This window comes from Haliotis rufescens, unplaced genomic scaffold (genome assembly GCF_023055435.1).
Source record: "Haliotis rufescens isolate VD_foot unplaced genomic scaffold, xgHalRufe1.0.p SCAF_105, whole genome shotgun sequence".
Classification (NCBI taxonomy): domain Eukaryota; kingdom Metazoa; phylum Mollusca; class Gastropoda; order Lepetellida; family Haliotidae; genus Haliotis; species Haliotis rufescens.
In genome coordinates, this window is record NW_025963786.1 from 884,935 (window position 1) to 902,403 (window position 17,469).

Genomic DNA, 17,469 nt, shown 5'->3' on the forward strand with positions numbered 1-17,469 from the left:
AACTTCTGTGACTGTTTCACTCCATACTACTCCATGATCTGTTGTATCACATTGTTTACATTTTCTTGCAGAGGTTAACCCGATCTCGAGTTGACCAGAGGGATGTGATTATGTCAGCCTATATACAGCATGACTTGTTAGGGTGTGCCAAAGATGGGCCATACAGGGTACGTAGTATCTAAAATATTGTGGTTATGACAAATTAGTGAGATTTTAAGCAATATTTCAGCACTATCACAGTAGTGAACTCCAAAAATTTGCAGTTCTTGACTGATACAACAAGAAATGACTTGCTACAATTGAAAATTTGCTTTGTGTGTTTAACAATTTTACATTTAAGCAGAATTCTACTGATTCCAGATTCCCAGTAATGATCATAGGATTTTGTCTTCAGTCTTTCAGCCATTGGTGCATATTCTAGAATCAGAGACCACCTCCATGGTCAAGTGGTAGAGCGTCTGGGCGGAGAGCGGAATATATTGGCACTATAAATTGGCATCAGCCTGGAGTAGTACAAGCAGCCACACATCCACATGCATGCACGTCGCTATATAAGTGCAATAATCTTGGACACGACGTTAAACCCCACCTTCTACAATCAGAAATGAGATTTCAAGGATATCACCACAAAAACACTGTTCCACACATAATTGGTTTAAGTTTTTGGTGAATATCAGTAAAAGATAATCAGAATGACTTCAAAGAAACTTATGATGTCATCCTGATGATATTGTCATGTATTTATTCCAGCAAGCAGTTGAGAATATGCTGACATCAGACAACGAGAGCGTGAAGCAGTATACGGCTCGACTCTTCAATGCCTTTGCTTCTCTGTCAGTTGGTGAGTTGTAGTATTATCATTCCTAGCAATGTTCCTTTCATAACAGAGATCAGGTTAGAATTGCTTCACAGCAGTCAATTCTTGTCGTGAAAGGACTAACGGGATCTGGTGGTCATGCTCGCTGACTTAATTGATGTATGTCTTCATATCCTAATTGAATAGATCGATGCTCATGGTGTCAATCACTAGATTGTCTGGTACAGAATGCTATCATATAGCTGTATTATTTCTGAGTGCGTCAATAACTAACAAACAATCAATCCTATATTAGGCCTCTGGTCAAATGTCTGTAAAACTTACCCAACCTGAATTAAAAATGTCATGTTTTCCAAATTTTTTAACCTTGTGAAGGTGACTTCTATTTCACTGATAACATGATCAATAAAATTATAAAGCCTTGAAGGCTAACTTTTACTATTGAATGATGCGTTAAATTCACTCTGTAACAAAATAAAAACTTTCAAACCATCCCAATTTTTCATACTCTTCCCAATTTACCACGAGCACTTAGTTTGAAATCCCCTGATTAGTAGTGTAGTGATACATGTCGTAAGGATATGATAAGTGGTTCCCTTACTGATTAGTAAGGTTGTGATATGATACATGATAGGATACGTATCCTTTTCATGGGCGGATACAGCTTTTTTGAAAAGGGGGGGTGCACAATTAAGATCTATCTATTGTCTTTGGTGGTAATTTATACAGAAATAAAGATTTTTTTCGAAATAAAAAGGGGGAATGCGCACCCCCGCACCCCCCTCTGTATCCGCCCATGCTTTTTGTATTGATACATGACCTAAAGATAGGATACTTGTCTGCAAAATATACGTGCTCCACAAGGAGTGAGTGAGTTATATCAGGGGATGTCAGCTTATTGTGGAGGAATGCTCAAAGTGATGCAGGTCTCAGACGTTTGTGAAACCCACGAGCACGGGTATGGTGCTGACAAACCTAGAAACATAATCGGGGTGAACCGGGATTCGAACCCACAATCATTGGAACCGGCGTGCCCAAGGGACGCAACTCCGCACAGTGAAGTGCGGTGCTTTAGATGACTGGGCCACCCATGCACCACTTCAGAAGGAATTGTCAATAGACTTATGTTTCAAACTATTCTAAACATTCAGCTAAATGCCATATCCAAGCAGATGATGGAATGTTTACTATGAAACAGGCCTTATATATCCTAGTGTTGATGTGTTTGCTTAGTTTTCTATCCTGTCTCTATCCACCCTCTGTTGCCTTAGATAAATGGAAAGATATAGAGGATATTTCATGTAGGGCTGGGACGGGTAACTCGGGTACCCAGGTCGGGTGGGTACTGAGTAGGACCCGGGTACCCACAGGACTACCCGGACTCGTGTTTAGTTACCTGATTATATTGTTTAATGACAAAAATTATCTAGAACTCTATGGTTACACTTTAAGTGATAAATGTTCACATTTCTTTCTGACTTTGCACACATTCCTTCTGACTTTATATGTTTGCATAATGATAAAACATCAGTCAACTTCAGTGTATGCATGACAAGATCGGTTTATACGTGTATCTAAATTTATTTTGACAGGAGTACAGTCAAACGTTTCCCAATCGGACATTTTGTACCTTTCTCTTGAGACCTACAGCGGGTGAGGGGTGGGTACACGGGTAGTAAATTTGGACTCGTCCCAGCCCTAATTTCATGTGTCTCGTAAAATTTCATGTTTCTCTCATCGAATGACAGGGGGAAAGGAGATATTTTCACAATGGCATTGCCTCCAGTGAAAATATCACCTTTTCCCTCGTCACTAGATGAGAGAAACATGCTTTTTTAATCAACACATGGAATATCCTATTTATTAATTACTTTTTGTGCAGTTGTCTACCGGAGTATTAAACTAAATTATTACAAATGTAAAACCTTGAAATGTAAATTCTCCCTACCTGAAACACAGGGACGGTTCACCACCCTTTGTATTTGCGACTTAAAAAGTAGTTTCGTGTTTGCAAAATCGTAAAAAATATAAACTAAAGTATGAAAACATATTTAGGGTCACGATAATTCTTTATCATACAATTTGATATGATTATATACAAAATCAACTTTAACAAAAAATATTCTTGAATACTAGGAGACCGGTGAGAGAAGCAAAAGAATACACGCTAGTCAAGTAACCAAAGTGGTGTTTTGTGAAACGAACAGTCTCGATTGACGAGTTAAATGAGAGATTTACAGTTTATAATGAAACATTTTTTAGGGAGGAATAAACGGCTAGAAGTGATATTAACTCCATAAATGACCCTCCGTCATTATATTGCCTCATCAATGTGGAGTTAAAGTAAAAAGAACGGGGTAGTCACGTACAACAAAGGGAGACAAGTCAAGGGGAAGTTACTCTCATATGACAAAGTGTCAGTAAGTCAGTGAGTATGGTTTTACACCGCTTTTAGCAATATTCCAGCAATATCACGGCAGGGGACACCAGAAATGGGCTTCACACATTGTACCCATGTCGGGAATCGAACCTGGGTCTTCGGTGTGACGAGCGAACGCTTTAAGCACTAGGCTACCCGACCGCCCCTTATGGCAAAGTGTTATGTTCACTGCAATGAAATATCAAGTGTTATGTTCACTGCATTGAAAATATCATTTTTCTCAACTTCAGAAAACTCAATCTTTCACGCTGAAGTATATAATAAAAGGAATCCAGCAATACCTAACAGGTAATATTGTTGTGATTTCAGGACGCTCGTACCTGGCATTGAACAGTGAACTGATGCCATCCCTGATGGACAACCTGCGAAGTGAAGACAAGGACTCCCTCACCAGGGAGATGATTCTCGGAGCCTTGCAGAAACTCAGTCTCAGGTAACCATGGTAACAGCAGCCTTCATACACTGAAACCTCCTTAACTCTATGTCATCGGTAACATCTCTCTCATTATTTTGAAAATGCGATTTTTATTTGTTTCGCTGTGCTTTTTGCAGGCGTGCCCTGCAGTCGGCCATGATAGACAAGGGAGTGATCGAGTGGCTTGTGGGGGTGCTGGAGGACAACGACTCTCTGTCGGACTACACCCTGGAGTACTCCGTGGCCCTGCTCATGAACCTCTGTCTCCGAACTTCCGGTACTTACGTCAAGTCTTGTATTCATTTTGGACAATACAAATCTCATACAATATAGCTCAAGATAGCACAAGAAGGTCAACTTGAAGACCTGGGTGCGGTTGTACAAACAACCTTAGCGCTACGACTGTTAAGTATGGAGTTACGATCACCTTAGCGCTAAGATAGCTTTTTACAACGGCACCCTAAACCCAAATTTCACAAAGCAATTGGAGTGCTGCAACTGTCCTAATTCTATGTTAAAGTATAGGGGTTACGTTCATGTAAGTGCTTCAATACCTGTGACCCGTGTGGTGATTCAGGGGTAGAATTTGTCCCTAGTATCCAATCTGATAGCCCTCTGGTGATTCAGGGGTAGAATTTGTCCCTAGTATCCAATCTGATAGCCCTGTGGTGATTCAGGGGTAGAATTTGTCCCTAGTATCCAATCTGATAGCCCTGTGGTAATTCAGGGGTAGAATTTGTCCCTAGTGTCCAGTCTGATAGCCCTGTGGTGATTCAGGGTAGGTAGAATTGGTCCCTAGTATCCAGTCTGATAGCCCTGTGGTGATTCAGGGTAGGTAGAATTGGTCCCTAGTATCCAGTCTGATAGCCCTGTGGTGATTCAGGGTAGGTAGAATTGGTCCCTAGTATCCAGTCTGATAGCCCTGTGGTGATTCAGGGTAGGTAGAATTGGTCCCTAGTATCCAGTCTGATAGCCCTGTGGTGATTCAGGGTAGGTAGAATTGGTCCCTAGTATCCAGTCTGATAGCCCTGTGGTGATTCAGGGTAGGTAGAATTGGTCCCTAGTATCCAGTCTGATAGCCCTGTGGTGATTCAGGGTAGGTAGAATTTGTCCCAAGTTTCCTGTGCACATCGGCCCCACTGTGCTTCAAGGGTAGAATTGTTCCCCAGTTTCCAATGCTGATTGGCCCTCTGGGGATTCAAAGGTAGTTTTGGTCAGGGGAGATAGAATTGGTCCCAAGTGTCCTGTGCAGATCATCCCCATGGTGCTTCAGGGGTAGAATTGGTCCCAAGTTTCCTATGCTGATCTGTTCTTTGGGGATTCCAAGGTAGAATTGGTCCCCAGTTCCATATCTGACCGGATCTGTGGTGACTCAGGGGTAGAATTGGTCTCTAGTTTCCTATCTGATAGACACCATGGGGCTTCAGGGGTAGAATTTGTACCAAGTTTCATATGCTGATCGGCTCTGCTGGGATTCAGCTTGAAATAGGTCCCCAGCAACCTATGCTGGTTGTAAGAGGCGACTCAGTGAATCAGGGGGTCAGTCTTGGTGACCGGATTGGTTGCATTTACCCTCATGATCATTGCACAGACCGTATTCGACATAATAAGCGCCCCGCTCTAATAAGCGCCCATGGCGATATTTGCTAATATATTGGCTAGTGAACAATCCCAATTAGCATCCCTTCCGATTGATCAATGTACACAAGACATATTCATTCTTGAAAATACGTATGTTATATGCACCCTTATTTATGGGAAATTAAATCCTGGAAAAATATATCTGTCGTATATAAACATTTCAGGCTGTCAGCATAAACCACGAAATGTAAGATCTTTCAACTCTGTTGTTTTTCACCAAAATAATATTCCAATAAGAGCCCCCCTTTTCAAATTTTGAGAGCGCCCTGGAAGCTTATTATGTCGAATATGGTAACATAAACCACTGATTGAAAATCAACTAAAATGGATCAGGTGGTGAAGCTTGACTGGTTATATGTCTGCAGCATTAAACAATAAACGTAAATCTGAAAATACACAATGTGTGACTCCTAAACTCTAAATGACTTGGTGATAAGTGAGGAAGCAGATCTTGTCATCATCATCAGTTCAAATCAACAATCAATTTTGGTTCTTGAATTCTGACATACACTCTCTTTATGATATTTTGTATATTTTTGTATATTTTTAGGAAAGAAGCGATGTGCGAAAAATGCTCGTCAGACTCTGAAAGTCCTCAGTGATCTCCTGGGCCATGACAACACAGAGGTGAAATAAATATATAGTGCAACCACCTAGGCCTACATTTTCAGTTGTTTTGTGAAATGATACATGAATGTGTGTTGTAAAGGTCGTCTAGATCCTCGTGTAGACTGACCCACTGGGCATTCCAGGTTAGAAATGGTTCCTGACAACCTAGTCTGATCTTCATAGCAGCCTCTAAGTGGTCAAGTACGGTGTCATGGTTCAATGGGTGTCACCATGCCCTGATGACGTGGATCGTTGCTTGTACTTGTAGTCTCGGATTGTCTGGGGGCGGTCGGGTAGTCTAGTGGTTAAGGCGTTCGCTCGTCACGCCGAAGACCCGGGTTCGATTCCCGACATGGGTACAATGTAAGAAGCCCATTTCTGGTGTCCCCCGCCGTGATATTGCTGGAATATTGCTAAAAGCAGGGTAAAACCATACTCACTCACTCACTCGGATTGTCTGGCTGAGTCCAGCAGAAGTAAAGACACAAAACTATCTTATGTAGCAATACGTATCCAGATAGTCAAGAATATCATTCTACTTCATTTGTGCCTTATTTGCATTAACTTTCCTCCATGCTCAGTACAACATTTTGTCATGGACCTCCACAAATACATGTAACTTTATACTGCAATGCGTTGTCTATCCGGGAATCATTATTACATGGTTTTCACATGGGTCTTATAAGCTCACTTATTTTCATCATGGCGGGCAGTGGGGTAGCCTAGTTGTTAAGGCGTTAGCCCAATCCTGGTGTCCCCCGCCATGATATTGCTGGAATATTGCTACAAGCGTTGTTAAACTCGACGTAAAACCATACTCACTCACTTTTGTCATCATGAATTGATAAAGGGTCATGGTGGCCTAGTTGCCTAAGGTGCCACAATTTGCTGTGTGGACTTGCATCCCTTAGACATGACAGAAACCTTCAATCGTGGATTCATATTACTGACTACCCCGATTGTGTTTTTATGTTCGTAAGCACCGTACCCATGACCCGAGTTTCACCAAACTGCTCAATGTCTGATGTCGCCATCACTTTGGACTTTTCCCACCCAAGCTGATATGCCGGGGAATAACTGAAAAATTGTTTAACCGGTAAACCAAAATGAGTGAAATCCCTAGCTGATCCCTACTAAATGTAAAATGTGTAAGTGCTAACTTGTGTTTCCTTGTAGATTCTACCCTATGTGAATGGTGCTTTGTACAGCATCCTGGCTATTCCCTCCATCAGAGAAGAAGCTAAAGCTATGGTATGTCCGTGCAAGGAATAGGAGTATATTACTATCTGTGAAAAACCTAGCATGGTATGTCATTTTAGTGACATGCTGTGGCTGTGTAGAAACCAGTTTCACTGTCATGGTTCTCAGGAATCTTGAAAAGTACTTGAATTTAAGAGTTGATGTTGAAAAGTCCTTATTTTGAAATCAGTGCTTTAATACATATTAATTTAGTACTTTAAGAATACTTGAGTTTATTGTTAAGTTGCCCCTGTGAAGGTCCAGGGCCCACTTGCACAAAGCGACCTTAGCGCTAAGACTATTGTAAGCCTATGTTAAAGTATGGGAGTTGCGTTCATCTTAGCTATAAGATCGCTTTGTGCAAGTGGGCCCTGGTTAGAATTGGTTCTCAGCAACCTATGCTTGTCATAACAGTTGACAAGCAGGATCAGGATCAGGTGGCTGGTTGATATATGTCATCGTATCCCAATTGAGTAGGTCGATGCTCACGATGTCAGTCACTGGATTGTCTTGTCCAAACTCCGTTATTTACAAAGCACCGCCATTTGGCTGGAATATTGCTGTGTGCGGCATTAAACAACAAACAGACATCAGCACTGATATGTATGCCTAGATAGTTTCTCTACCTTCATGCCCAGACACATTTGTTTCAGGATATGGAAGAAATTCTGAGATGTTTTATAAAAGATGGCCAACAAGACATGAACAGGCAGATAGAGTTCATCATTAAACAATTAAACTCAAGTAAGTCACCATATGTTACCAAGGAGTCTTCAACATCGTAAACAGATATCTTTGTATCGTAAGCCTATGTTAAAGTATGTTACAACCATCTTAGCGCTAAGATCACTTTATCGAACAGGGCCCTGATTAGCCTGGTGCTCCATTCCTCAAAGCCATATCTGTGCTATTACTGTCTATGTTAAAGTATAATATTATGTCTATATTAAGGTATTGGAGTTACGATTATCTTTGAACTATGACTGTCGTAAGTCTGTGTTAAAGTTTGTTGACGATTGTCTTTAAGCTAATATTACTGTTTGGAACAAGACCATTTACAGGACATAGGTGTCCCAGTCGCTGTACTATGCTTTACACAGTTATGTCCCTTAGTAATGCCAGGATCCCAGATTCACCTGATTATTAGCTTGTGATCAGCTGACAATTTTGTGACAAGTGTTAATGTTTTGTAGAGAAGGAATTCGGTTTAACGCTCTTTTGTACAGTATATTAGTTATATCTCATTGTCACTGTATGGACTGTGTGGTCATAGGATTGTCTGATCCAGACCTAATTATTTTGAGGCCACCATCATATAGCTGGAATATTGCTGAGTGTGGTGTTAAACAACAACAAAACATAAGATTCAGAGTCTCTTGATGTTTCTTACTACAGATGAAGCTGGTGATGAGTATGAGTCTGATGATGAGGAAGAAGATGATGATGAGGAGGTAAGCAACAAAGAAGGCCGTAGAAGGCAACTATGCTTGAAAGAGGCGACTAACGGGTCTCGGGTGGTCAGGCTCGCTGACTTGATTGATGCATGTCATCGTATCCCAATTGCGTGGACCAATGCTCATGATGTCAATCACTGGATTGTCTGATCCAGACCTGATTATTGACAGACCCCGGTCATATTGCTGAAATATTGTGGTGTTAAACAACAAACAAACAAACAAAACAAATAGTGTTTTCCGGAGACTGGTAAAGTCAATGATGGTCAAACCTAACTTATGGTATTCATTGTATTTTGCCAGGAGGACCAAGATGCTCTGGAAGCTGATTTGGACAAGGAGGAGATGATCAGACCCCAGCCTGGTGAACTGGCCGGGGAGTCCATGTTATGTCGCGATTACCAGGGAGAGGCAGACAGCTCCAGCAGGAAGAGGGTGAGTTGGGTGTATAATGTAGTCAGGTATAAGGCCATGGAGTCCATGTTATGTGAGGACTACAGGGAGAGGCAGACAGCTCCAGCAGGAAGAGGGTGAGTTGGGTGTATAATGTAGTCAGGTATAAGGCCATGGAGTCCATGTTGTGTGAGGACTACAGGGAGAGGCAGACAGCTCCAGCAGGAAGAGGGTGAGTTGGGTGTATAATGTAGTCAGGTATAAGGCCATGGAGTCCATGTTGTGTCGCTATTACCAGGGAGAGGCAGACAGCTCCAGCAGGAAGAGGGTGAGTTGGATGTATAATGTCATCTCGTATAAGGCCATGGAGTCCCATGTTGTGTGGGGACTACCAGGGTGAGGCAGACAGCTCCAGCAGGAAGAGGGTGAGTTGGGTGTATAATGTAGTCAGGTATAAGGCCATGGAGTCCATGTTGTGTCGCAATTACCAGGGAGAGGCAGACAGCTCCAGCAGGAAGAGGGTGAGTTGGGTGTATAATGTAGTCAGGTATAAGGCCATGGAGTCCATGTTTTGTGGGGACTACCAGGGTGAGGCAGACAGCTCCACTAGGAAGAGGGTGAGTTTGGTGCATAATGTAGTCAGGTATAAGGCCATGGAGTTCATGTTGTGTCGCGATTACCAGGGTGAGGCAGGCAGCTCCAGCAGGAAGAGGGTGAGTTGGGTGTATAATGTAGTCAGTTATAAGGCCATGGAGTCTTTGTTGTTTGGGGACTAGCAGGGTGAGGTAGACAGCTCCACTAGGAAGAGGGTGAGTTGGGTGTATAATGTAGTCAGGTATAAGGCCATGGAGTCCATGGCCTGCTCATCCCTTATTGTGCTAGGTAGCATGTATGGGAACTCATCAACTCATCTGTTCCTGCAGCATACAGACCGAGTATCCATGCACGAGCCCCTCACACGCCCAGCCACGCCCAGTCAGAGACGAGCGGCGGAAAACACTGCACCACGGTGAGTCACTCAGTGTGTAGACCAAGTGTGTGAGAGTGGCATGAAGTGTTGATAGACTAGAGCGAGACTTTGTCAGACATTTAAGAGGTTTATAATTATAAGGCATTTTAGAAGATGATTACTATAAGACTTCAAGTTAATTAATGCTTGCTTGATAATGGTCCTAGTATGCACTGAAATGTTGCATCGAAAGAAGAAAAGATAAGGATTTCAACAATGACTGATTAACATCTTAACGAAAATATGGATATGGTAAATAAGTGATATATTTGTTTAAATTTAGCCAAAGTTTCCTAAGATTTCTATTATGATAGTCTTGTAGACTTGTAGTTTGACTAGAGTCTCACTATGATTTGTGGCTAGGAAATAGGGAATGTACTAGTGTAAATTTGATTTGTGTTTATAGTTTAGATAACTCTTACTCAAGCATTTCGTTTAGGTGCTGTTGGGGCTTGTAATATTATCATTTTGGTTGGTTAGGCCGTGCATTTCAAAAATTGTTTTCAGTATAAGATTCTCATGATTATTATAAATTCTAAACATATGGGGGGAAAAACATTTGTTAGCATGCATGGAAATTATGTCCCCTGAATTTGAATAAAGTTGAATTTGTATGTTCCACTGACAGTTGTGTCATTGTGAATATTTGGTTGTCTCCCTTGGTATAGTACGGGGGGAGGTGATAGGCCTCAGTCACGCAACAATCCCAGCAGGCCGAGCACAGGAAGTAAAGATATCACAGTACGACCACCTACACGCAGCGGCAGTCGACCAAACTCCCAGGAGAGCGGTAGGTACACAATCTACTCTGACAACTGAAGAGACCGGGTGGTCAGACTCGGTGACCTGGCTGTGTCATTGTACCCCGATGACATGGATGGCTGCTCCCAATATCAATCACTGGATTGCCTGGTCTAGACTTCATTATTTACTGACCACAGTCATATAGCGGGAACATTCCTGAGTGCCGCGTTAAACAATAAACAGAAATAAGGTGACAGGAAAGTGTTATACATCATATTCAAGTCATATTCGGTGCCCTGTAAATAATCGCGTGTCGGTCGGGCAAACACATGGTTGTCTTCTTGAGTAACAACCCACAATCGCCAAGGTCACACATTGTAACACGTAATCCACAGCCATCGTCCAAGGCAAGGGAGTTATCTGACAGAAAAAGTCCAGTCTACCCTTGCTTAACTAGGCAGGAATTAGGGAGTTATATTTTGGTCTATGCATAGTCCAATCAAAATCGTGTAATGAACTTGACGTTAGGTTCATAAACAAGATGCTGACTGCCGAGCAGATTTTTGGTCGTCTGCAGGATTTGCAGAGCATGTGTTCCATCAATTGGTCATCGACCGATATTTTTTAAATCTTTTCATGTTTTTAATCAAGGTGCTCAAGTAAAGTGATTTCACGCACTTTGCGAGGTAAGCCCTGTTTTATTACAATAGAGATTTTGATTATCGATCAGATCGTCGTGACTTGGCGCCGCCATTTTGTTTGAAGCAAATGCAAGTTATATGAGATATGGATTCTGATTGGTCAGTTGGAGAGACGTAGAAGGGACATGACACGTTATTGCCACGTAAGGTGCTACATCGAGCTACTAAATTCCAGCCTATTTCGGCAAGGGTGGAAACTAGACTTTTATACCCGCTTGCCCCGGGAAGATGTCCGCAGTCAGCTGTTTAGGTTTTGTTTGCTTGTCATTTGTTATGGCCTCACTCTGGAATATTCCGGCTGAATGATGGCAGCTGGTAAATAATCATACAACTTTTCATCAAGTCTCATGGCAGATTGACAAAGAAAACCAGTAAACAAGATAAAAAGTTGATTGGGCCTGAATATGTGTATGTGTTTGTTGTTTAACGCTGCACTCAGCAATATTCCAGCTATATCACATCGGCCTATGAATAAAATCGAGTCTGGACCAAACAAACCAGTGATCGACATTGTGAGCAACCATCCATGCTGTCGGGGTACGATCACATAAGTTACCTTACAGGACCACTAAATCTTTTAAGTCATCATTTATAAACATCATATGTTGTTGGGGATCTTTTCTCACCTGGAAACCCCATGGCGTCTAGCCTGTATTAGAAATAGAGAAACAGCCATCCTGACTCCTATTGGAAAAGATATGCCATTGAAACAATTATGCAATGAATAAACCATATATTTATATTGGCTGACCAATCATATAATAACCAGGCGATGGCTTTGAATCATTCAAACTATCAGAAACTTACTTACCCGTGAAGATCCGGGGTAGAATAGGTCCTCAGTAACCCATGCTTGCTATAAGAGGCGACTATGCTTGTCATAGGAGGTGACTGACAGGTTCAGGTGGTCAGACTTGCTGACTTGATTGATGCATGTCATCGTATCCCAGTGTGGATGGATGCTCATGATGTCAATCACTGTATTGTCTGGTCCAGACTCGATTATTTACAGACTGCTGTCATATAGCTGGAATATTGCTGAGTGTGGCGTTAAAAAACAAACAAACAAAAGAAACTTACTTAGTCTTCTCTAAATGTTGATTGTTTTCCCAGGCCGGCGTACGTCAAGTCAGGCGAGTGACCGACACCTCAGGCCATCAACTAAAGCAATGGAGAAACTTGGCACAGGTGCAAAGTAGGTACACGTGGGAACAATGCCACCCTATTGATGTATTGGGTTGATTGTATGTCTATGATTTATGAGTCGTCATAAAATGTTCATATACTGATGAACAAAAATTAGGGAACATAATGCATTCTAGCAAAATATTGATTTGTGCTCTGTTAAAAAGAATAGGTTATATTTTCAAAAGAAGTTTGATTTGTTGATATTTTTGCCAAACTATCTCTTGTTTTCTTTAGGGAAGAATTATGTAATGCAAAACAAATGCTTCTCTCTGTGGTTGTCCCCTTATTAATTTCTGTCAGTATGTTGTATTAATCATGTAATCTGTAATGTTAACATGACAGTAAACATTGTCCATCAGGCTATGTGAGACTTGTGAAAGGAGGCTGTTGTTAATGGAATGGAATATAACTTATACGACGTAATAAGCACCCAAGGCTCTCTCAAAATTAGAAATAGAGTTGAAAGATCGTACATTTTGTGGTTTATGCTAACAGCCTGAAATGATACAAAAGAAAGTCTGTCCATATTATACACGACAGATATATTTTCCTGAATTTAATTGCCAAAATTAATTGTGCATATAACACACGAGTGCTTATTTTACAAGAATAAATAAGTCTTGTGTACATTGATCAATCAGAAGGGGTGCTACTTGGGATTGTTTACTAGTAAATATATTAGCATATATCGCCGTGGGCGCTTATTATGTCAAATACGGTACCTGTTATACCATAAATATTAATTGTTTATTTTTGAGTTTATGAGATCAAATGTGAAAGTGATTACATTGGACATAGCCTAAGAAACTTGTCAAGTGAGATTACTGTGGGATGAATGTATCGATGCTGTTTTCAGTGTCAATGAGTATGCAAGTGCATTCGGTTCTCGTCCTCGCATTCCGCGGACACCGGGCCCCGACAACCTGAAGCGTCCCTCGTCTGGCTCCAGTAAAAGTTCCATCTCCAAGAACCCCCCTCAGCCCCAATATTCTGAGTCAGGGCCCCGACCTAGTTCGGCAGGGAAAACTGGTAAGTCACTTGAACTAAATATGCATCCCTGCTTGGTAAAAACAAAAATCTAATTGTAGAATAGGTGTCAAAAATAAAGGCCTGCCCACTATCCCGTGGCTAGTAACAATTCTCTAGGGATAGGTGAAATTATTCCTGACTGCTCAACTGTCGAGTGTAAATTTCATTGCTACACTGACAATTTTGAATCAGGTTTATATATGTGACTAATTTACTCAAGCGAAGTAGCTACCTTAGTGGATATAAAGCTCTTAGTCACCGGTGAAGATCCGGGGTAGAATAGGTCTTCAGCAACCCATGCAGGCCGTAAAAGGCGACTATGCTTGTTGTAAAAGGCAACTAACAGGATCTGGTGGTCAGGCTCGCTGACTTGGTTGATGCATGTCTTCATATCCCAATGGTATAAATCAATGCTCATGATGTCAATCACTGGATTGTCTGGTCCAGACTCGATTATGTACAGACTTCCATCATATAGCTGGAATACTGCTGAGTGCGGCGTTAAACAACAAGCAAACAATACAACAACTTAGTGCAAAGGCACAGAGCAAAGTAAATTTGAGAAAAATGGCCTCCAACTTGCAAGATGGGTTAATAATATTTACTGGTCACTAGCCTGCTTGGCTTGTTGGGAGCATCAATATTTCAGACAAGGTAGAAGAGGTTTTACTTAATTCCTTAAATACATAATCAGGTCTGTTATGTCCCCTGTGTTAGTGTGTAAGCTTGTGCTTGAAGCTGTTACGGGTGCACTATACATCCTTCGTAGTTAGGTGCAGAACTTTTCAGCCAGCCCTCGTATGTGCTTTATTTTGCATTTTGTCACATGGTACATTGAATGAGAAAATCTGCAAAAATGAATATAAATAAATATATTTTTCAAGCCTAAATGTGTATGCACAAATATGAATAAGTAGTTTCTTTGAGAAAGCCTTCTACTGCAACGTTTGCTTCATGTATTTCAACCTGTTTGTTTCCTAGCCTGATAGTTATCACTGGATGTGTGAAGGTGAGTATGGAGACGGATGGCTGTCCCCACTGCTGAGTCCTTCTGTGTCTTAGTATACATGGTCCCTGCAACCTTGGTTCTGTGAACACACACTTGTAAGACAAACACCCATAGTGGCTTCTCACATCTTCGGCATTTTTTAAACTCGGGTTGGAATTCCCTTACAGAACTTGGCCTTGGTTAACCCATGAGGTAGAATACCTAGGACATTGTCAGGTCAATAACCCATGATTGTCACCCATAGGGATTCTGAGGTAAAATAGGCATGTATACTCCATGCTGTTAAGAGTTGGGAATTACCATTAAGAATAAGCCTCTATACTCTATGCTGTGAAGATTTGGGAATTACCATTAAGAATAGGCCTAAATACTTCATCCTGTGAAGAGTCGAGAACTCCCATTAAGAATAGGCCTCTATACTCTATGCTGTGAAGATTTGGGAATTACCATTAAGAATAGGCCTAAATACTTCATCCTGTGAAGAGTCGAGAACTCCCATTAAGAATAGGCCTCTATACTCTATGCTGTGAAGATTTGGGAATTACCATTAAGAATAGGCCTCTATACTCTATGCTGTGAAGATTTGGGAATTACCATTAAGAATAGGCCTCTATACTCTATGCTGTGAAGATTTGGGAATTCTCATTAAGAATAGGCCTCAATATTCTATGCTGTGAAGATTTGGGAATTACCATTAAGAATCGGCCTCTATACTCTATGCTGTGAAGATTTGAGAATTCCCATTAGGAATACCGGTAGGCCTCTATACTCTATGCTGTGAAGATTTGAGAATTCCTATTAAGAATAGGCTCAATACTCTATGCTGTGAAGATTTGAGAATTCCCATTAGGAATACCGGTAGGCCTCTATACTCTATGCTGTGAAGATTTGAGAATTCCTATTAAGAATAGGCTCAATACTCGTAAGAGGTGGACATTCCCCAGGGGCACTAATCTCTGGCTTCTTCCCGGCTGTCTAACACAGCCCACAAGGGCTCACTAGCTGCCGTGAGTCTACTAGTTCGGTAACGCAGCTGATCGTGACAAGAGACTGGGCTACCGTCTGTAACGACAGCGTAAATAAACTTTGAGGCAATATCTACACACATTTCTGAACACTGATTGGTTACCCGTGATCTATAGAGTGTTGATACTGCAAAGGGCTCATGTTGATTAATTTCTTCAACCTTAACAAACAGACAAAATGAAAAGTGGAAGCTCATTGGTTGTCGTGATTATGAAATACCCCTGACTGTTATAGTATCCCTGCAGTGAAACATTTTCGCCTTTCGGATTGCATGGATAATAAGATTACTACACCTTTGTTGTCACCTATGTTTTGTAGTATAACCCCACGTGTGTATTTGTCGTCATAATTTGGTATAATTAGTGATAGAATTTTAGTCATTTTGCACACTGACTATAACATATACACCTGATAAAATAAGCAATGCTGAGGTGAAATATTTAGTTTGTGTCACATGTCTAAATAGTGTAAACGAAAAGGATACCAAGCAAGTGACTTATCAAAACTTAGTCACCATTGCCGATGCTACCCCAAAGTTATACCGGTACCTACACTTCCTTATTATTTCCAAGACAAAACTGTATTTCATTTTGTTGATCAATGTGATGGTACGCCTTATGCTATCAATAAAAGCGAGAAATGCGCTTACAGTTGGCACAGCAAAGTTCACGAACTTGTTGAGATTTCTGGGATATTATCCGGGTATCCATGGGAAAAAAACAGTAACATACGCAAGAACCAGTCCTGGTGAATTGTCAGAGATTAACGCCCCTTTTAAGAATACGCCCTTATGCTATCAATAAGAGCGACAAATGCGCTTTCATTTGGGGCTGCAAAGTTCACGAACTAGTTGAGATTTCTGGGATATCATTCGGGTATCAATGGGGGAAAAAACAATAACAAACGCAAGAACCAGTCCTGGTGAATTGTCAGAGATCTGTGCCCCTTTTAAGAATATCCTACAATTATATATAAATTCCATGTCTACATCACTACCAGTGATTCAGGAAGACAGCTGAAGTTTTAACTCCTTAGCAGAATGACTTTCTAATCAATAAATTTATGATTGACATAGCTATATTTTTTTTATTATTCTTTTATTTCAACCGGCCTTGTGTCGAAAAGCTAGAATAAATCACTGAAACATAAAATTTAAAAAGTGTGGCCTAACAGTTTTTTTTACAGTAGTATACCCGTTAGAAAAAAGAAAAAGAGGATAAACCAATTCAATATTTTTGTACTTTTCTCTTCCACTACAGGTTGTCTGGTGTAAAAAAAAAATAAAACATTTAATGTGGGACGTGAGCCTGCAACACTGTTGTTGCTTTAAACAATGCAGTGTCAGTGAGTATGGTTTTACGCCGCTTTTAGCAATATTCCAGCAATATCACAGCGGAAGACACAAGAAATGGACTTCACACATTGTACCCATGTCGGGAATCGAACCCGGGTTTTTGGCGTGACGAGCGAACGCTTTAACCACTAGGCTACCCGACCGCCCTTTAAGCAATGCAAACCTGTTGAGTCAAACTGGGAATATTGTTGTGCATCTATGCATCCTATCAATTTCAGGAACAACAACAAACTTTATTTTGACTCTGATGTTCAATATATATTAACCTCAATGGGTCCTTGTTAAGAAAATATTTTTGGGTGCGATATGCTATCAACTTATCGACGGGATATAAAAAAGCTTATCCTGTAAAAAATATTTTAATTTCAACAAAATTTACAGGCCGCGGATCCGTAGAACAA

At 41.0% G+C, this 17,469-nt stretch overlaps 1 protein-coding gene across 3 annotated transcripts in view; it reads left to right on the forward strand.

Moving 5' to 3' along the window:
• The window catches only part of LOC124112721 (lisH domain-containing protein ARMC9-like), a 42,120-nt gene that overhangs the window by 21,031 nt on the left and 3,620 nt on the right, over nucleotides 1-17,469 (forward strand). For 2 of the 3 annotated variants that reach the window (XM_048392012.1, XM_048392013.1), the window contains 13 exons: nucleotides 72-167; nucleotides 751-841; nucleotides 3,567-3,690; nucleotides 3,810-3,949; nucleotides 5,864-5,940; nucleotides 7,099-7,173; nucleotides 7,815-7,905; nucleotides 8,557-8,612; nucleotides 8,919-9,050; nucleotides 9,932-10,017; nucleotides 10,686-10,807; nucleotides 12,576-12,657; nucleotides 13,507-13,679. In XM_048392012.1, the coding sequence (XP_048247969.1) occupies nucleotides 72-167; nucleotides 751-841; nucleotides 3,567-3,690; nucleotides 3,810-3,949; nucleotides 5,864-5,940; nucleotides 7,099-7,173; nucleotides 7,815-7,905; nucleotides 8,557-8,612; nucleotides 8,919-9,050; nucleotides 9,932-10,017; nucleotides 10,686-10,807; nucleotides 12,576-12,657; nucleotides 13,507-13,679 (1,345 nt within the window). Of the gene's footprint in view, nucleotides 1-71; nucleotides 168-750; nucleotides 842-3,566; nucleotides 3,691-3,809; nucleotides 3,950-5,863; nucleotides 5,941-7,098; nucleotides 7,174-7,814; nucleotides 7,906-8,556; nucleotides 8,613-8,918; nucleotides 9,051-9,931; nucleotides 10,018-10,685; nucleotides 10,808-12,575; nucleotides 12,658-13,506; nucleotides 13,680-14,660; nucleotides 14,689-17,469 lie in introns of all 3 variants that reach the window. The other variant, XM_048392014.1, reaches the window with a different exon arrangement.